We start from the raw sequence: 21,860 nt of genomic DNA, 5'->3' as shown, positions 1-21,860 counted from the left end.
TGTTACACATTAGATTTATGCATTCATCTGCACAATATGGTAGAAGAAGGGAACATTTACCCTGTAATATCAGACTGGTGATTCCTTCGCAGGACAAGTTGGCAAAATCCTTAGCAATTACAGGCCGTGGTCTAGCGTGATGAAATCTGAGGTCTACCATAGAAAAAAGGCGCCAAGTCTATGAAGGCTCGCTAAACTATGCAGGAACATTCTCAAGAGGGAGCCGATGAGATTTTGTCCTTCTTATCAGAATCAGTAATGGAAAAATATATAGTTATTTAATAACCATAAAAAGGAAAAAAAAATTAGAAAGGGGAGAAGAATAAAACCTTTGAAAGCAAAAGATCTTTTATGATATATGATAGATCAGCCATATAAGGAGGACTTGCCACAACGCCATAAATATAAATAAATATGTCACTTTTTTACCTATCATAAAATGTCAATGTTCTCCTGAATCTGGTGTTATTTTTCTATTTTTTTATGTGCCTCCCTGTTCCGGAGATACGGTCCCTTCTTCCTTGTATGTAAATCTAGGTTTTATCCAAGTAGGTGTGGTCTTCATTGAGACATCCACAGAGAAGAGATATTGACCATGCCCACTTGTCAAAAAAAGACTAGACTTATATACAGTACAGGCCCCTGCCATAGCTCATATTCTCCCGATGTCGTTGACAGCGCCGCAGCCAATCAGTGAGCTCAGTGACTCTGATTGGACAAAATGAGCTCCTCAGAGCCACTGAGCTCACTGATTGGCTGCAGATAATAATAGGAGACTTAGCGGTGGACCTGGTTAGAATGAGTAAAGCACAGTATTGTTTTTTTTTTTTTTCAAAACAAACTTCAGCCGGGAGACAGTGTTTTTCCGAAACCAGAAATCTCCTTTAATGTCACCTGCGCTAGTTCACACTCCACCTTAATCTTCAGTCATTTACATTCACAGACGAGAGCGGCCGATGAAGCCGTCACTTGTGACTACATGTCCGTGGTGGTTTGATACCGACAGGAGTGACGCCTCTAAATTATCACCACATCCCTAACACATTTTTTTTAATTTTTCTGTGCCCGCCACAATATAAATGACGGCTGTAACGAGCTGAGAATGAAAACCATGTGGTCGGGGATTTCTACTTCCTCACAAGTTTATGAATTTGCAACAGAAACTGGAGGGAAAAAAAAAACGGTAAAAAACATTTGTCTGATTTTCAGATGAAAAAATCTAGAAACGTTTCACCTGAGCTGTGTTTTTTTATTTTATAAGGCTCCATTCACAACTCCGATACCCTGGTATGAGTGCTATATGTGGTTTTCACTGATCATAGTCTATTGGGGCAAATTGGCAGTGCAAGTCTATGGGTCTGCGAAAAAAAAATTGAACCGCACAAACGCGGTCTGATTTTCGCGGACTGTCACATAGGAGCAGGCGAAGAAACTTTTTGTTTGATTGTTTCCACATACGAGAAAAAGTGATGACACCCGGACCACACTCTGATCAAAGTCTGTGAGAATGAGGCCTAAGTGGTATAACTTGAAGTTTGTGGGACCCAATGCACAAACCTAAACACCCAAATATCAAGGCCGGGTCTTTAATGGTATTGGTCTTCTCACATGAGACCTTTGGGCCCCTCTAGGCCTCAGGGCCCTTTATTCGACTTCGATTGCAACCACTATAGCTATGATCCTGATAGAGCCATATATTCCTGAATTAAAGCTAGAAGGAAAGTAATTTCTGTTAATCCTGCCATTATCTACTCCCCTTATCTTGATTAATTATTGATCTGATACTTTAGGCCTTAGTAACACTGGAGCAAAGCAAAATTCAGTCAGCTGTGCATAGCAACCAATCAGGTAGCTGCTTTCATTTAAAATGGGGCTTGTGAGGAATGAGAACTGGAATCTGATTGGTTGCTATGGGCAACACTTTCACATCTCTTTGCATCGGCTTCTGATAAATCTCTCCCATTGTAATTTGCTTCACGGACCTCGTCGTTCAATGGAACATCAATGTGACGCTTTGCCACACTGACAACTCTCTCACGGTTACCAATAATGTCGGCAAATACTGGCAAGTCCACGGTGGAAAAGTGACAGGGTTTACGTAAACCTCATCCAAAAATGGCTGTTCTTGCTTAATTTTGGACATTTGTGGGACAGTCCTGGGCGGGTAGAATTTAGGGTATGTCTTTTTCGGGCAGGCGAGCCCACCAAATTTTTCAAGAGGAAGACGCTTTAAGAAACACCACCATTTTTTCTCTGAAGCTTTTTCTTTTAGCGCACTTTTTAGGCGTTTTTGACCACCAGCAGTGTTTTTCTCTGTGTGTGTTTTTTTTTAAACATTTTTTTGTCCTTATTAGGCTATGCTCACACGTTGCATTTTTGCTGCATTTTTTTAAATGCAAATTTTAAGCTGCGTTTTACAGTACCAGCAAAAGCTCTGCGATTTCAGAAATCTCATGCACACACATTGTTTTTTTTTCCCTGACCGATATGGAAAACTGCTGCGTTTTTTAAAACTTGTCACAGCATTCTTGCAGCGTTTTGTTCACCCATAGAAAGCAATGAGTAAGTGCAAAAAATGCAGGAAAAAATGCAGAAAAAAAACATAAGTATCAGGTTTTGCTGCGTTTTTGGTGCAAAAACCTAAGGGAGTTGCATCTTGTTTTTTTTTGAGGGGGGCACTAAACTTTATCAGCGGGCGGGCGCACAGGTGGTGGGAGGGGGGTGGGGACAGGGATCTTTATTTAAAACACGTAAAAACAAAAAAAAAAGGATTTTTCATATCTTCTTTCCAGCGCACGCTGCTGGAGAGAAGATATGAATGGCGGCTTCAGCACCAGATGCAGGGGACAGCGCTTATCTCTAGCGCTGTCTCCTGCACGCTCCGTGTGGTACCCAGTCGGCACACGGGCGGCACACGGATGGCCTACGTGAGCTCACGGACACACGGACACGGATAACTCCGGTAATGATTTTTTTGGTACCGGAATTATCTGGACGTGTGAGACTGGCCTTACTGGTGTTTTGTGGTTCTTGTGTTTTTTTTACTCCATTCAGCAATCAAACACCTGCAAAATGTTCAAAAAGACACGTGGGTGTTTTCTAAATCCGCCCATTGACTTCTATTGTAAAGCGTGGAGCATCTTCAAAGCGGAAAAATGCCGAAGAAAGAATATCTCATATTTTTAGCCGTTTGGTGTTTGTGAACTCCTGAAGCTGTTAAAAGACGCATAAAAGACAGAATATATGGACAGCAAGTCACTATTACATAGAAATGCATATGTTCATTCTTTTGAGCTTTTTTTTTAAGGCCGTTTATGGAGCGAACCCACTGAAGAAGACATCTTGTGCACATATCCTTAGGGGTCCCTATTAGTGATGAGTAGTGTTGAGCATTCCGATACCGCAAGTATCGGGTATCGGCCGATACTTGCGGTATCGGAATTCCGATACCGAGATCCGATACTTTTGTGGTATCAGGTATCGGTATCGGATCCATAGTGAGGTGTAAAATAAAGAATTAAAATAAAAAATATTGATATATTCACTTCTCCGGCGGCCCCTGGACATCATCGCGGGTAACCGGCAGGCTTCTTTGTTTAAAATGAGCGCGTAGGACCTGAGGAATGACGTTGCGGCTTCTGATTGGTCGCGTGCCGCCCATGTGACCGTGACGCGACCAATCAGAAGCCGCGACATCATTCCTCAGGTCCTATATTCCTAAAATGAGCGCGTTTAGGACCTGTGGAATGACGTCGCGGCTTCTGATTGGTCGCGTGCCGCCCATGTGACCGCGACGCGACCAATCAGAAGCCACGACGTCATTCTCAGGCACTAAACTCCTCATTCTAGGAATTTAGGACCTGAGGAATGATGTCACAGCTTCTGATTGGTCGCGTCGCGGTCACATGGGCGGCACGAGACCAATCAGAAGCCGCGACGTCATTCCTCAGGTCCTAAACGCGCACATTTTAAACAAAGAAGCCTGCCGGTTACCCGCGATAATGTCCAGGGGCCACCGGAGAGGTGAATATATCAATATTTTTTATTTTAATTCTTTATTTTACACATTAATATGGATCCCAGGGCCTGAAGGAGAGTTTCCTCTCCTTCAGACCCTGGGAACCATCAGGATACCTTCCGATACTTGGTGTCCCATTGACTTGTATTGGTATCGGATATCGGTATCGGCGATATCCGATACTTTTCGGGTATCGGCCAATACTATCCGATACCGATACTTCCAAGTATCGGACGGTATCGCTCAACACTAGTGATGAGCGAACGTACTCGGAAAAGGTGTTATGTGAGCATGCTCGAGTCCTAACCGAATGTCTTTGGCGTGCTTGAAAAATATGTTCGAGAGCCCGCGCCTGCATGTCTTGCGGTTGTTAGGCAATCCTTGCATGTGTTGTGACTGTCGAACATCCGCAAGACATGTAGACGTGGGGACGCAAACATATTTTGCAAGCATGCGGAAGTCACTCAGTTAGCACCTGAGCATGCTCAGAAAACACCTTATCCGGCCATATTCTACCCTGTATACTCCAGGGACTTTCCTGCATTTGCAATTGACCTGTATGCTGTTCCCTATAATATAAGTTCCAGCAAATCTGACATTGAAGCTTTATTATATGTGTAATGCAAACACACACAGAATGCATAGAAACAGATGGCATATTTTCATCCTACCAGAAAATAGTTTGCAAATTCCAAGATCTCTATAAGGAGCTAAATTGCATATGATTTGCCATCTATGGGTCAGAAGGAGTACTACACCTGCGTGGATATTTTTAAAACTTTTCAAACTTTTTCCAGCAAATTTCAATATGTTTTATCTGATTTTAAAACTCCACAAAACTATAATTCACTTTACAAATCCCCTCAGGGGTGTTTAGGATAAAAGTTCTATAGTGTATTTTAAAAGGTTTTACATTCTCCCTGCAGGACAGCAAAGAAAAAAAAAATGATAAAAATGAATAAAAATAATACTACAGTACACGGCGTGTCTGTCCCTTTAACCCCGAATGCTTTAAATGCATGACAGAGTAATGTAAGGCCACAAAGACATTAATGGTGCCAGAGTCAGCTTAAAATGTTATATTTAATTACAACGAGGACTCACAGAATGGATTTCTGCCATGACTAAATTATTTTGGCCGGGAAACTGATAAAACTAAAAAATATTATGCTAGGAAATTCATTTTGTTGGAGGTGAAGTGAAAAGAATATTGTAGTGTAGGAAACGGCAATAATATAACTTGACACCATTTTTTTTGGAAAACTGATCCTCACGTATTGATTTAATATAATGCAACGCTCGGGTCATGAATGAGAGAAAGGGTTCGGATGGGTTTTTATGAAGGTCAGCCATAACATTTCAGACCTGGTACATTTGGATGCTTCAAACGTTTCTGAGAAAAGCCATGGGGGCTAAGGGGTAACGTTTCTGCTTGTGGAAAGTGACAAGCCAGGCCTGGCATGTCAGAGTGTGGAAACTTATAGGCCATGCAGGCACCTCTAGGATATTAAATATTCAATTTGTCTCTTCAGAGAGGAAAAGGATTAGAACTCTAACGCCACCTATTGGAAGCTGCAATTTTAAAAGTCAATATCAACTCTTTAACGAGTCTTGCAATATGACTTAGGATAAAAGCCAATTCAGAATCTCAATTTGCAGAAATGGTGTTTCTGGGTGTTGCCCCTCATGAGTGCAAAGTATGAGATCTGATTTGGCTAGGTTAGAGACTCTGGACAGTTCTATAAGGGGTAGGTCAGGCTTGGCTTGTCACTCTCCACAAGGAGAAACGTTACCTCTTAGGCCTGGATCACACATAGCGAGATACGTGCAAGTCTCACAGGTTAAAACCAAGCTCTGGCACCGGCACTCCAGAGCGGAGCGTGCGGCCGCATAGCAATACATGGAGCTGCACGCTCTGATCTGGAGTGCCGGTGCCAGAGCTTGCTTTTAACCTGCGAGACTCGCACGTATCTCGCTGTGTGTGATCCCGGGCTTAGACCCCACTCCAGAGCCTCTCACTTAGTCAAATCAGATCTCATACTTTGCACTGATGAGGGGCAACACCACAAAACATGTGTCTGCAAAGTGAGATTCTGGTTTGTCTTTTATCCCAACTCATATTGCAAGGCTCGTTAAAGAGACGATATTGACTTTTAGGATCGCTAGAGTTCTAGTCCTCTTACTCTCTGAAGCGACAATTTCATTTGAGAAAAGCCATGCATTTCGTAGAAGGGGAAAGCTGCAAAGTATTCAATAACTAATGTAGAAACATATAATAGTATGAAACCTTACAGGAAAAAAGGGGGGAAATGCCCTAAGGTCAGAACAATTTAAATCAAGTCATGGTGACCCAGAACCTTTATAATATTGTTTGGGTTTTTAAGAACATATTACGCAGTATACTATATGTTGTATAACTTGGGCTGAGTCATAACAATGGGGACCTTCTTCACTTAAGGTACCGTCACACTGAACGATATCGCTAGCGATCTGTGACGTTGCAGCGTCCTGGATAGCGATATCGTTCAGTTTGACAGGCAGCAGCGATCAGAATCCTGCTGTGCCATCGTTGGTCGCTGCAGAAAGTCCAGAACTTTATTTTGTCGCTGGATCTCCCTGCAGACATTGCTGAATCGGCGTGTGTGACGCCGATTCAGCGATGTCTTCACTGGTAACCAGGGTAAACATTGGGTTACTAAGCGCAGGGCCACACTTAGTAACCCGATGTTTACCCTGGTTACCATCGTAAAAGTAAAAAAAACAAACACTACATACCTTACCTGCCGCTGTCTGTCCCTGGCGCTGTGCTTCTCTGTACTGGCTGTGAGCGCCGGCCAGCCGGAAAGCAGAGCGGTGACGTCACCGCTCTGCTTTCCGGCCGCTGTGCTCACAGTCAGTGCAGGAAAGCAGAACGCCGGGGACAGACAGCGGTAGGTAAGTATGTAGTGTTTGTTTTTTTTACATTTACGATGGTAACCAGGGTAAACATCGGGTTACTAAGCGCGGCCCTGCGCTTAGTTACCCGATGTTTACCCTGGTTACCAGTGAAGACATCGCTGGATCGGTGTCACACACGCCGATTCAACGATGTCAGCAGGAAGTCCAGCGACGAAATAAAGTTCTGGACTTTATTCAGCGACCAACGATCTCCCAGCAGGGGCCTGATTGTTGGTCGCTGTCACACATAACGATTTCATTAACGATATCGTTGCTACGTCACAAAAAGCAACGATATCGCTAACAATATCGTTATTTGTGAAGGTACCTTTAGACTAAAATCTATATCTCTGTGGAGGGGTAGTGGTCCTGCTGGGATTAAAAACACCTGTGGCTAAAAGGCTGCGTGCTCAGTCAGAAGGCTAATGAATACAAACATCAAAAAACTGACCGTCACATCCAAACATAGACTATGTGTGAACAGGTGCTGAACCTAGAGTCACCAACTCATATACTCTCAAACAAAAAGGCAGCACACTGTAGCGCCATAGCATGTAAATATGAAATATGAAAATTCCGGTACAGAGGAAAGCATGATGTGCTGATATATATGTCAGGTAGGGGAGTTAGGTAAGAAGGAGGAAAAATGATGAGTTCATATCCACATTGACCATTAGGAAGTGTGGTGGGAAGAAGGAGGATATGCCTGATAGACATTCTGGGATTCTGGTCAGCAGAGAGGTGACATATGGGCCAGAGAGGCAGATCTGAGTGTCATCAGTGTATAGATGGCACTGGAGCCTCAGGCCAAAGGTATAGATGGAGAAGAGTAGGGATCTCAGAACAGACTATAATATAATACTTTATTATCTTATCAGCCAATGCTACTTGACACTAATTGCTGAACACAGTAGGACTACTGATCTCCATTAACAAGATCTGATAAATATTCAAGGAACCAATCATTAACCATTTGGGGTCCTAATCAAGTTTAGACATCTACAATGTAGATACTGATGAGCAGAAAAAGCAAAATAATCTGTACTGAATGCCCCTAAATAGCTCATGTAAATGACCAATAACCCAATCACAGTGGGTGGAAGTTTCAGTTACTGGAGCTGCAAGGCTTTAACCCATTGAGTAGATGCCTTTGATCTTAAGGTTCTCCTATTCTTCCTTAAAACACAATTAGCACCTTGGTAATCCTATTAGTGTCTCAATCAAGGATTGATGTCATTATTGCCTTGAAGAAAAGGGATGAGTTATTGGCCCTGGCAGACACTATTATCTATGGCATAAAACCACAAGATTATTCTTGTCTCAATCTTTAAAGGTACCTTCACACATAACGATATCGTTATCGATATCATTGCTTTTTGTGACGTAGAACGATATCGTTAAGGAAATCGTTATGTGTGACAGCGACCAATGATCAGGCCCCTGCTGGGAGATCGTTGGTCGCTGAACAAAGTCCAGAACTTTATTTCGTCGCTGGACTCCCCGCAGACATCGCTGAATCGGCGTGTGTGACACCAATCCAGCGATGTCTTCACTGGTAACCAGGGTAAACATCGGGTAACTAAGCGCAGGGCCGCGCTTAGTAACCCGATGTTTACCCTGGTTACCAGCGTAAAAGTAAAAAAAAACAAACAGTACATACTTACCTACAGCTGTCTGTCCCCCAGCGCTGTGCTCTGCACTCCTCCTGTACTGGCTGTGAGCGTCGGTCAGCCGGAAAGCAGAGCGGTGACGTCACCGCTCTGCTTTCCGGCCGCTGTGCTCACAGCCAGTACAGGAGGAGTGCAGAGAAGCAGAGCGCCGGGGACAGACAGCAGAAGGTAAGTATGTAGTGTTTGTTTTTTTTACTTTTACGCTGGTAACCAGGGCAAACATCGGGTTACTAAGCGCGGCCCTGCGCTTACTAACCCGATGTTTACCCTGGTTACCCGGGGACTTCTGGATCGTTGGTCGCTGGAGAGCGGTCTGTGTGACAGCTCTCCAGCGACCAAACAGCGACGCTGCAGCGATCCGGATCGTTGTCGGTATCGCTGCAGCGTCGCTTAATGTGAAGGGGCCTTTAATGTGAAGGGGCCTTAAGTGTCTCATGAGATAAATCTCTCTAGAGGTGTGTGGCTCTCAATTATCTTACATCCTGTGTCTATATTTATGTAAAGCCCTGGCAGACCCCCAAACCCCTCACTCCTAGAGAATAAAATGAATTAGCCACAAGAGACATGTTCTTCAGAATCATGGCTAGGCGTTTCTTCACCATTGGTGAGGATTCTAGCTCTAAAACTAAGACTGAGTGGTTTGTTGGCACCCTCTGTAGCAGTGGCATAGCTCTAGGGATGCAGAGGGAGAATTTCACCATAGTCCTGGTACCTAAAGGAGCCCAAACGTCCATCCGCAACATCGGAAGGCATAAATATTATAACTATAGAATGGTAGAGTTGGAAGGGACCTCCAGGGTCATCGTGTCCAACCCCTGCTCAATGCAGGATTCACTAAACCATCTCAGACAGTTGTCTGTCCAGCCTCTGTTTGAAGACTTCCATGGAAGGAGAACTCACCACGTCTCGTGGCAGCCTGTTCCACTCATTCACCATCCTCATTGTCAAAAACTTTTTGTAATATTTAATTTGTATCTCCTCCCTTTCGCTTTTGTTCCATTACTTCTCGTGTTTCCATATGCAAATGATAATAACGATGATCCTTCTACAATGTGACAGCCCATCAGATATTTGTAGACAGCTATTAAGACTCCTCTTAGCCTTCTTTTTTGCAAGATAAACAATCAATCCTAGATCCTTTAACCGTTCCTCGTATGACATACTTTGTAGTCCGCTCACCATCCTGGTAGCTCTTCTCTGAACGTGCTCCATTAGCATCATACATGATGGATGCTCCTCGTCCTGTTATGTATTTTGCATTGGGTTCCTAAACTTTCTAATAACATCTCCGCACACTGACAACTATCATAGCTCTAGCATGCCAATGCAAACGTTGTAATAGAAACCCCCACCGGCTGCACATCCAAATTTAGCTCACTTAGTAGCACCCATTCTTTTAAATGCTTTTTAAAAGGTGAGCAACCATAAAAATGGCTTCTATTACAGCTTACAAGGAGTTGTTATAGAGTTTGCACATCCGATTTGTCCAGTTCTGCAGAATATGCATCACCTCTTTATCAACAGGAATGGCCGACAATCTAATCTGTATGGTGACCTCCTGATTCTCCACCGGAAGATGATGTTGGGGAGAGCAGAATTAGCAATGTTAAATTACAAACACAGTCTTTTGTTTTCTTTAGAAGATAGGCCAGAATGTAGAAACATCTTATTCCGGTCTCTCATTAAAAAATATATGATGCTCTGCTTACCTGAGCATACATGTATATGTGGTGTCTGGTAGAGATATGTCCTGGCAGAACGAGCATTTCCGTGACAGCTTTTTAAGGTATATGACCCCTTAAAGGGGTTGTCTGGGACTTATATACTTTTAAGCTATTCTCAGGATGAGGGATAGTTCATTAATTTGAGATCAGTGGGGTCTGACATTCGGCTTCGCCATCAATCAGCTAATATCTGCTCTAGCAGCTTCCGGATGTAAGTAATGTATAGATCGGAACACAACAGCTCCATACATTGTGTATGTTGCAGTTTATTTTCCGATCAGGTACTCGACAGCAGCCGCTAAACAATGTTTGGAGCATCCCTTCCACTCCGTACATAGCTTTGCAGATATCAGCCGATCAGTTGGGGTGACGGGTGTCGGACCTCCACCAACCTGATATTGGTTACCTATATGTAAGTCCTGGACAACAACTTTCACTGTTGAGCATGCTGGAGCCTTCTCCTCACCATGTTCCTTCTATTCTTCCGACCATGGTGGGAAAAATAGAAGGAAGATGGTGAAGAGGAAGACCAACCACCCAATGGCTTGATACTATCAAGATGACAGTGGAGAAGACCTTGGTGGACCTATCTAGGCTGCACAAGATCGATCTTCCTAAAGATCGGTCTTCCATCAAGATGCCATGGCTCAAGATCGAGCTGAAGGCCATTAAAAACCACGGTGGGAAGAATAGAAGGAACATGGCGAAGAGGAAGACCAAACACCCAATGGCTTGATACTATCAAGATAACAGTGGAGAAGATCTTGGTGGACCTATCTAGGCTGCACAAGATCGATCTTCCTAAAGATCGTTAATCCATCAAGACGCCATGGCTCAAGATCAAGCTGAAGGCCATTAAAAACCACGGTTGGAAGAATAGAAGGAACATGGCGAAGAGGAAGACCAACCACCCAATGGCTTGATACTATCAAGATGACAGTGGAGAAGACCTTGGTGGACCTATCTAGGCTGCACAAGATCGATCTTCCTAAAGATCGGTCTTCCATCAAGACGCCATGGCTCAAGATCGAGCTGAAGGCCATTAAAAACCACGGTCGGAAGAATAGAAGGAACATGGCAAAGAGGAAGACCAACCACCCAATGGCTTGATACTATCAAGATAACAGTGGAGAAGATCTTGGTGGACCTATCTAGGCTGCACAAGATCGATCTTCCTAAAGATCGTTAATTCATCAAGACGCCATGGCTCAAGATCAAGCTGAAGGCCATTAAAAATAATTATTAATCCACTATCATGGTCACCTAGATGCCAGAATACTAGAATATTTCTCCAAAAAGACGCACAAAAATTCTGCACATGTGATTCCATCTTTACTAGAGGAATTCCAGAGGCTGCGAACAGTTTACTAGAAAGGAATGTTCTAATGATATCATATACACAGATGAGCGTACTTGACCTGCCAATCAAACTCACCGGGAACCAAAGGGCCAATCACAAGCGGTTATGACAGCATGGCCATTATTATAATTGGCGTGTGGATGCTGGATAAGTAATCGCCCCTCTGATCACTATTACCAACATCCAGACAGGTGGTGTCAAATAACATTGGTTTTCTGCCAGTTGCTTTTTTTTCTTTGGCTCTGACAAGAGTTTGTGACCTTAACGGGAAAATTGTCCTTCCAACGTCTGCAAGGATCAAATATTGCGAGCGATTATGCGACACCACGAAATATAAAAAAAAAATACGACACTCTTTCTTCTTGGGTTATTTGCAAATGATAAAATGGCAGCGGCTTTGGAATAAAAATTTGCTATCGACCTCTGCTCTTCAATACATTTTTATCACGGAAACACCTTAATAATATATTAGAAAATTTCATAAATAATTGTTTTATAGCATTATATATACTGTGCTGTTAAATGAAGTCGAAGAATCATAAGAATTCCTGGATGTTAGAGGGAGGTCCAGAAGAGTATTTTTTCATAAAAATTTTGGCTGTTTGACTTTTATAGCCACTGTACTGCATTGTCTATTGCTGGCTGCGGAATGAGTTAACTGAGAATCCGACAGTGAGTTCGTTCTGACGAGAAAGTTTGTAAACAGAGTTGAGTAAATTCAATTTGGGCAGATTGGCTCAATTCAGGGGGTAAATTCAATTCCCATTGAATATATTGCAGCTTTGTTCACTTCCAGGAGGGTATTTTGACGTCTTGGGGTTGCAAAGCACGTCATGGACGTTAGTCAGGGCCGGCTCCAGGTTTTTGAGGGTCCTGGGCAAAAGAGTCTCAGTGGGCCCCCCTCTTTAACACATACCACGATTCATGATGCCCAGATACAGCAGAGAAATATAGCACAGCATATAGCATAGCATATAACAGCCCACATAGCATAAAACACAGCCCACGTAGTATATAGCACAGCCACGTAGTGTATAGCACAGACCACGTAGTGTATAGCACAGACCACGTAGTATATTGCACAGCCAGATAGCATATAGCACAGCCCACGTAGCAAATAGCACAGCCCACGTACTATATTGCCCAGCCACGTAGTATATAGCACAGCCACGTAGTATATAACACAGCCCATGTAGTATATAGCACAGCAACGTAGTATATAGCACAGCCCACGTAGTATATAGCATAGTGATATGCATCACGCGACATCCGGTCACATTGATATATGACATTGCTGTGCGTCTCAATCCATATGATATTGTGGGTGCCAGTAAATGGAAGACCCATCTGGACATGGCCAGAGGTCCAGGATGGAGAGAGACCTGATTGGAGATGAAGAGATGTGATGCACAAAAATGGCAAAAAAACAATCGAATTATATTAAAAAAGAAATTCCAGCAAATTCAAAAAAATTTGTACAATTTTAAGTAAATTTGATTTACGAAAAAAAAATTCAATTCGATCATCTCTATTTTTAACTCTATCTGTAACTCTATTTGCAACTCTTGGAACCAAAGAGCCTGTAAAAGGCAAACGGTGCAAGATTATAAAGGAAACCCAATTGCAAACATGATTTTCAGCGAAAAATACATGCATTTGAGTAAAAAAATAAAAATGTCTCCAAAAGTAGACAATCCCTTTAAATCTACTTGTCTGGAAATATAACTTAAAATAGGGACAAGGTTTGAAAAAAAAAAAGGATTTATCCCCTAAAGGGAAACCGTCCTCTCCAAGGATTGTAGGATAAAAGTGAGTCAGTAATGCAGAAAATGTCAGCGCTATATCATTAATAGGTCATAGATGGCTGACTAATAAAGAGTGACAGACACTGACTGTCCGCCCCCCCAGCTATCGCTTACCCCCCATTGCCGCAGCTTTATGAAATATGCTGTGCAGTGTTTCTGTGTTTGCAGCTTGTCTGCTTGTGGCAGAGAGTTTGTAAACTTGTCTGCGGGCGAGAATTGTTGTCGGAGCCCAGATGTATATAGGCCGGGGAGAAACATACAACCCGCCGAGCGCCCCATAGGGACACACTGCACAGCGGGGACTGGGAGAAGATGTATAAAGGCGAAAACCACAACAAATGTCTGCAAAAATCACAACATGCAGAAATGCGACCCCCTAGATCCTAACCACATACATTTATAGCCAAGAGATCTGGGAAGATGGGTGACAACGCTAATTATTGCTGCACTACCAGATATTGTAACCCAGCCTTCCCAGAAAGACGTAGAAAACTATCCGACACCTGACAGTCCTGAAATATCTGGAGTCCATCACATCTATCTATTATCCATCTATTATCTATCTATCTATCAATTATCTATCTATCTATCTATCATCTATCTATCATCTATCTTTCTATTATCTATCTATCTATTTATCTATCTGTCTATCTATTATCCATCTATCTATTATCTATCTATCTATCTATCTATCTATCATCTATCTATCTATTATCTATCTATCATCTATCTTCTATCTATCTATCTATCTATCTATCTATCTATCTATCTATCTATCTATCTATCTATCTATCTATCTATCTATCATCTATCTATCATCTATCTTTCTATTATCTATCTATCTATCATCTATCTATCATCTATCTATCTATTATCTATCTATCATCTATCTTCTATCTATCTATCTATCTATCATCTATCTATCATCTATCTTTCTATTATCTATCTATCTATCTATCTATCTATCTATCTATCTATCTATCTATCTATCTATCCATCTATCTATCATCTATCTATCTATTATCTATCTATCATCTATCTTCTATCTATCTATCTATCTATCTATCTATCTATCTATCTATCTATCATCTATCTATCATCTATCTTTCTATTATCTATCTATCTATTTATCTATCTATCTATCCATCTATCTATCATCTATCTATCTATCTATTATCCATCTATCATCTATCTTCTATCTATCTATCTATCTATCTATCTATCTATCATCTATCTATTATCCATCTATCTATTATCTATCTATCTATCTATCTATCCATCTATCTATCATCTATCTATCTATCTATTATCTATCTATCATCTATCTTCTATCTATCTATCTATCTATCTATCTATCTATCTATCTATCATCTATCTATTCTATCATCTATCTATCTATTATCTTTCTATCTATCTATTAGCTATCTGTCTATCTATCTATCCATCTATTTATCTATCTATCATCTATCTATCTATCTATCTATCATCTATCTATTATCCATATATCTATTATCTATCTATCTATTATCTATCTATCTATCTATCTATCTATTATCTATCTATCCATCTATTTATCTATCTATCATCTATATATCTTCTATCTATCTATTATCTATCTATCCATCTATTTATCTATCTATCATCTATCTATCTATCATCTATCTATTATCCATATATCTATTATCTATCTATCTATCTATCTATCTATCTATCTATCTATCTATCTATCTATTATCCATATATCTATCTATCTATCTATCATCTATCTATCTATCTATATATCTATCTATCTATCTATCATCTATCTATTATCTATCTATCTATATATCTATCTATTATCTATCTATCCATCTATTTATCTATCTATCATCTATATATCTTCTATCTATCTATTATCTATCTATCATCTATCTATTATCTATCTATTATCCATCTATAATTATCTATCTATCTATCTATCTATCTATCTATCTATCTTTCTATTATCTTTCTATCATCTATCTATCTATATATCTATCCATTACCTATCTATTATCTATCTATTCATCTATCAATTATCTATCTATCTTTCTATCTATCATCTATCTATCTATCTATCTATCTATCTATCTATCCATCTATCTATTATCTATTTATCTATTATCTATCTGTCTGTCATCTTTCTTTATTGTTTTCTCTCTCTTTCTCTCTCTCTCTTTCTATCATTCTCTCTCCCTTTCATTCTCTTTTTCTTCTTTCTTTCTCTCTTTCTTTCTTTCTTTCTTTCTTTCTTTCTTTCTTTCTTTCTTTCTTTCTTTCTTTCTTTCTTTCTTTCTTTCTTTCTTTCTTCCTTCCTTTCTTTCTTTCTCTCTTCCTTCCCTTCTCTTTCCTTCCATCATTCTTCCTTCTGTCTTTTCCTTACCTCTTTCACCAACTCATAACTTCATGCGTAAGTACAGACATTCCCATTGTGCATCATTTCACATGATTCCATTACTGTCCCCACCTGGAGCGGAGGCCTCTCCTGCCTTACATGATGTCGTGTGTTCTACTACTGTAGATTTCAATATTAAAGCTTCTTAATAAACAAAGGGAGTAAATCTGACGTCTACTAAGACTGAGGCAATTTCTGATATTTTGACAAAATGTTAATATAACATTGGAGAGAACGATCAGACCCGCCCGGGGACTAGTTGTCCATAGTAATTAGATATCTAAAAGCAGCAACCTAATTAGCTTCTATTGATAAAGATTCCCCTTTTCCATCAGAGAAGTTCTAATAAATCTCCTGCATTGTTCATTATAGCAGATTATAACTATTATTACATTCTATCATTGGGCCGGTGTATTTTCTTGGGGTAGACTAGGACATCACAAATGCAACATGTCGGAAAAAAAAACAATACGGACATGTGATGCTGATGGGGAGATGCCGGATCAGCACTGATAACCCCAAGAATGGACGGCCACCCAATCCTCAATGGTAGCAAAGGTATAAATGAAAAAAAAAAGCTTCCTGTTAATGAGAATTCCCATTCATGAGCAATGATAAAAGCCAGATTGCTGAAAAATGTGCGTATTGTGTCACCCGTGATAAGGTCAGGCCTGGGCCTTGGCCTATTTCTTCCAGTGCTTAGTCGTATCTTGGCCGCGGTGGACTCCCATCATTGCCAATACTGCGCAGCGCTGGACGTCGGGGCTGCAATAACGAGCTGCTAATTCCTTGTTACCTCTCCAGTGTCGGCAACTTTTACAAGCTCTGGACACCATTAGAAAGTTACTGTGGATTTTCTTTAGAGGTTTATGAAGTGTTTCTGTCAGTTTTACTAGAGGCTGGGTTAAGCTACGACGTTATTTGGCCGGTGCCATTGCTTGCAATTGAAATGTCCCATCAAGTCCCGAGTAGGCGGCCATATGACGGACACTACCTCCAAACCGCAGCTGACTGCAACTTGCCCATGAGCCCAGTGATGTGGCCCGATCATCCTAGGGGTTAACCCTTTAGAAGGAGAGCAAATAAATGAGCACAGCCCCAATGCCTCAACATGGATCATCTACGCCAGTGTTCCCCAAGTCCGGTCCTCAAGAGCCACCAGCGGGTCATGGTTTCAGGATTTCCTTAGTATTGCACAGGTGATAATTGGATCACCTGGACAGGCAAGCATTTAATTCATAGTAACATAGTAACATAGTAAGGCCGAAAAAAGACATTTGTCCATCCAGTTCAGCCTATATTCCATCATAATAAATCCCCAGATCTACGTCCTTCTACAGAACCTAATAATTGTATGATACAATATTGTTCTGCTCCATGAAGACATCCAGGCCTCTCTTGAACCCCTCGACTGAGTTCGCCATCACCACCTCCTCAGGCAAGCAATTCCAGATTCTCACTGCCCTAACAGTAAAGAATCCTCTTCTATGTTGGTGGAAAAACCTTCTCTCCTCCAGATGCAATCACCTGTGCAATACTAAGGAAATCCTGAAAACATGACCCGTTGGTGGCTCTTGAGGACCGGAGTTGGGGAACACTGATCTACACCGAGCAAATGTATCTTTTGTATAATATTGGCCTACATTCTCCTAGTGAACAGGTTTTCAGGGTTTTGCCACCAACACGTGGTCCTCTCTAACCCTTGAGAATTGGCTTTTTAAAAGACCTTGGTAGCACAGTGTGCTCCTTAATTTAGGGGTCAACTTATTACAGTGAAATATATCAAGGATAATAGAAAAAGTTGGAGTCCGGCCGGCGCAACAGGACTGGATTTTCCATTTATTTTCATTTTACAAAAGAAAATCTAGTGCATACGAAAGAAAAATTTACATGGTCGACATGACCCAGTTGGCGCGTTTCGACTGCATTAAGCAGTCTTACTCATGAGTAATCCAGTCCTGTTGAGCCGGACTCCAACTTTTCCTATTATCCTTGATGTGAGCCCCAGGTGTATGAGCATAGAGCAACTGGGTGAGCTGGAATCAAGCTTTTATAAGTGAAATAGATCACCTCAAGTGCCAACGTAGCGTCCTGATAAGCAACTTATGTTCCCCTAAAGCAGTGTTCCCCAACTCCGGTCCTCAAGAGCCACCAACAGGTCATGTTTTCAGGATTTCCTTTGCATTGCACAGGTGATAATTGCATCACCTGCACAGGCAAGAATTCCATCACCTGTGCAATACTAAGGAAATCCTGAAAACATGACCTGTTGGTGGCTCTTGAGGATCGGGCTTGGGGAACACTGCCCTAAAGCCTGAGCATAAATTTAAGGATTTATGGATGGTATCAGTGCCCATATTTCATGATAGTTTTGAAAATGAAAATACTAAAATGCTTCAAACTTGTCCCAAGACTTGCAACTTTTCCCATCTCTCACCACATTCGAAAAGTGAGAATAAAGTAAAATGATGGTGGAAATTTCAATGTTTTTTAAATGTCCCTAATTAGATAATTAAAGGACATTGTGCCATCACTTCGACTTATCTTCTAATGTTAGACACCCTACGTGGGGACATGTACCTTAGTTCCCTGTGATATTTCTGACATTGACAATTTACATAATAAATTTGGGGTCTTACCTGGGACAGGTTCAGCCTGTTGAGGGGATGGCATTGCTCCTCCACCCTTTCCACCGCTCCAGTTTTCTTCCGCATCCTATCAGCCTCTTGGGCCATATATAAATCCAGAACTGGGACCCCCCGAGACCTAATGTCGGACTCTGTTAAAGAGTTCACCATAAGCATCACCCATACAGGTCTCTTCCTCTCCCAGTTACCAGCGATGGCATTGAAAAGGTAATCAGCGTAGAGACCTTTGCCCCTCTGGTCTGGTGTCATCCAGTGAGGCATCATTAACTTGACATATTCCAAGTGCCTCTTAAGTCTCCTATATAAATCCTTGGGCAGAACGTCCTGGAGATTTTCCCCCTGTGGCAACATTTGACAGCTGGCCAGAGCCGAGATGGTATAAGGATCTGTAAGGTCCAGCTCAAAGTAGACATTGCTACTATCCTGAAATGCTTTCTTAGAGTTCTGGGGTATAAAATCCCATACTCGAGTATACGGCACATGTATAGTTCCAAAGAGGAAAGCAGGTGGATTCCTCTTGATGGTCCATAAGAAAGAATTCAGTTCTTCTTGCTAAAAAAACAAAAAAAAAACAAAAAGGAGAACATGAAACCATAGTTTAAATAAAAAGTTGTGATACTTTCCCCAAAAAAGTTTTTGAAAGTTTGTATTAAAAAATAAATTACAAACTTTCCAAAAAGTTTTTCAAAGTTCTAAAGTAGAAGGTTCCTCCTGCATCTTACTACATCCAGAAGAAAGATCTCAATGGATATAATTCTACTAAATAAGTTTTATCATCAGGTCAGATTAGATGACACATGTTAATTTTCTATCAATCTTCAAAAAAAAAGACATCTCCCCGGAAAGCGGCATCTTGTCCACCGGTCATTCCCAGTTCAGAGACATCATGGGGTGTGCAAATAATGGACTGAGCAGATTCCGATAAATAGGATTTGAATCAAAGCTTTCTTTTTTACCCTGCCCCCATCCCCAGCCTGACTGATGAGTTCCTATAGTCATTACCACACATCCTAGCCAAATTACTCTCTCCTTCTTGATAAGACTTGTGTCATATATTCCGTCATTGTATCATAGACTAAAATTCATTATTTTAGGAATTTTATAAATTGCATCTAGGAAAAAAAAAAAGTAATATATAGAAATAGCGTAAGCATAGCTCGCATGGATAGATATATAAAAAAATAGTTTATATCTTGTTACTTTTTCCAAGTTATGTTTCCATTTACTGACCGTAAGTGATATTGATAATAATTACAATTTTCAGTAATTATAATACTTTGGGAGAACGTCGAGAGTTATAATGCGATCGTTCATCCATCAAGTCGAGATTGAGTTGACGGTCAATAAAAAAAAACAACTTTGGGGAACTTTCAAAGTGTGGCACACAAATAAATATATATATATACTTTTGCAATCACAACTATACATTAGTCACGCAATCAATCGTCCTACTAAGCAATAGAGCTTACAATCGACTTAGTATCTCACTCACCGACTTGGGCAGTCCGCATTGACCAGTATCCATTGGAAGTCGCCGGCACAAGACCTCCTGCAAGAAAAGAGCGCACAGTACAAAGTACAGGATGCCAGTCCAGGTCCACATGGTTCTTCCCGTAAAGTGACAACTTCAGGAACCTTCTTTTCACATTGAACAAGTGCAATGAAGTTCTTATTGGTGGCTGCCTGCGAGAACCTCCGGAGGTCTCTCAGAAGGGATGGGGTGGCCGGGCTCCGCAGGGCTCCTCCATGCTCCTCCTGGCTGTAAGGAGACTGTGTGGAGGTTTTGGCCAGGGTGACAGGGTGCTGATGGGGGCAAGGGGTGCTGCTATTTGAAGAGGCACATGAAGGCAGACCCTGCTCTGCATGTCAGTATCACACTCTGTAACAGCTGGGAAGTTACTGAGAGTCCCATCCTAAACTTCTTGTCAGTGTTCTCCTCCCACTAGAGGGTGCAGCCACACACTTCTCCCCACCCCCCAAGTCCAGCATAAGAGACGTTCGCCTACAGTTCGTGATCTCATCTCCGAATGGGACGCAGGACTCCGGGGAGTCACAATTATGTCATTAACTTTTATTCTTTAATGGCGGCTACTCGTATCGTTACGTTGTTGCAGGAACGTGGGGTATTATCCCATCCCTTAGGGTATGGGCACACGATGCAGATTTCGCTGGGGATCCGCAGCAGTTTCCCATGAGTTTACAGTACAACGTAAACCTATGGGAAACCAAAAACGCTGCGCACATGCTGCGGGGAGAAAAAAAAAACGCGCGGAAACGCAGCGGTTCACATTCCGCAGCATGTCGCTTCTTTCTGCGGATTCCGCAGCGGTTTTACAGATGCTCCAATAGAAATCCGCAGTTGTGAAAACCGCAGAGAAAACGCGGTAAATCCGCGATAAATCCGCACTTATTTATTTATCAAATCCGCTGCAGAAACATCCGCAGTGGACCCTAAATGTAGATGACTGTAACACGACAGACGTGAGCTATAAAGTCTTCATGTGAGATTTGATATTATAATAAGAGCGCTTACTTTATCAATATTTATACACGTGTTACTCTATTTATACATTTATTTACATATTTATCAATAGTTATATACTTTTTTATTGAGCTCTTACATTTATTTTCTGAGTATCGCTCACTTAAAAAAGAGTAGCCGGAAAGTTACGGAGCATGAGAAAACGGACAGATTCTGAATATATGACCGGAATGTGCATCAGACCGAGCTTTACTACAGATTAAAGGTTCGTCACGCTTTATGTATAGTACAGAACACGTTTTTCCAACAAGGGCAACTAGGATTTTAAAGAGAATCTATTACCTGTTATTTGCTACCCCATCTGAGAACAGACTGATGTAGGGGCAGAGACCCTGATTCCATTGATGCATCCCTTACTGGTCTGCTTGCTGCAGTTTTGATAATGTCCCTGTTTTCTCTGCTGTAGATGTAGCAGTTCTATGAATGCTGAGCTCTGTAAAGCCCGCACCCGATTGGCAGCTCTCTGTGTACACTGTGCATAGGCCGAAAGCTGCCAATCAGTAATCAGTGGTGGGTTATACAGAGCTTATGAATATAGAGCTTATACCTGGCAGTAGCTTTACTAGTCCTCTAGTGATAATCACCTGCTGATAAACCCACGATTTTATCAAAACTGCAGCCCAGTAAGCGATATATTGCTGGAATCAGGGTCTCCGTCTCTACATTATGCCACTCTCAGATTAGAAAAAAAAAAACAGGTGACAGATTCCCTTTTATCAGCAAGGATCTGGTGTAAAAATAGC

The 21,860-nt window shown here is 41.4% G+C and overlaps 1 protein-coding gene across 1 annotated transcript in view; it reads right to left on the bottom strand.

Moving 5' to 3' along the window:
- Positions 1-20,473, bottom strand: part of TRABD2B (TraB domain containing 2B) — a 298,954-nt gene extending 278,481 nt beyond the window's left edge. Inside the window, exons 1-2 of the mRNA XM_069737959.1 lie at positions 20,068-20,473; positions 18,567-19,127 (exon numbers count right to left, since the gene is read on the bottom strand). Of these exons, the coding sequence (XP_069594060.1) occupies positions 18,567-19,127; positions 20,068-20,178 (672 nt within the window). The 5' untranslated portion in view covers positions 20,179-20,473. The remainder of the gene's footprint in view (positions 1-18,566; positions 19,128-20,067) is intronic.
- Between the last annotated feature and the right edge of the window lie 1,387 nt (positions 20,474-21,860).

The sequence above is a fragment of the Ranitomeya imitator genome, chromosome 8 (assembly GCF_032444005.1).
Source record: "Ranitomeya imitator isolate aRanImi1 chromosome 8, aRanImi1.pri, whole genome shotgun sequence".
Taxonomy (NCBI): Eukaryota; Metazoa; Chordata; class Amphibia; order Anura; family Dendrobatidae; genus Ranitomeya; species Ranitomeya imitator.
Note: the sequence above shows the minus strand (reverse complement) of the source record. Positions and strands in the feature narration are given on the sequence as shown.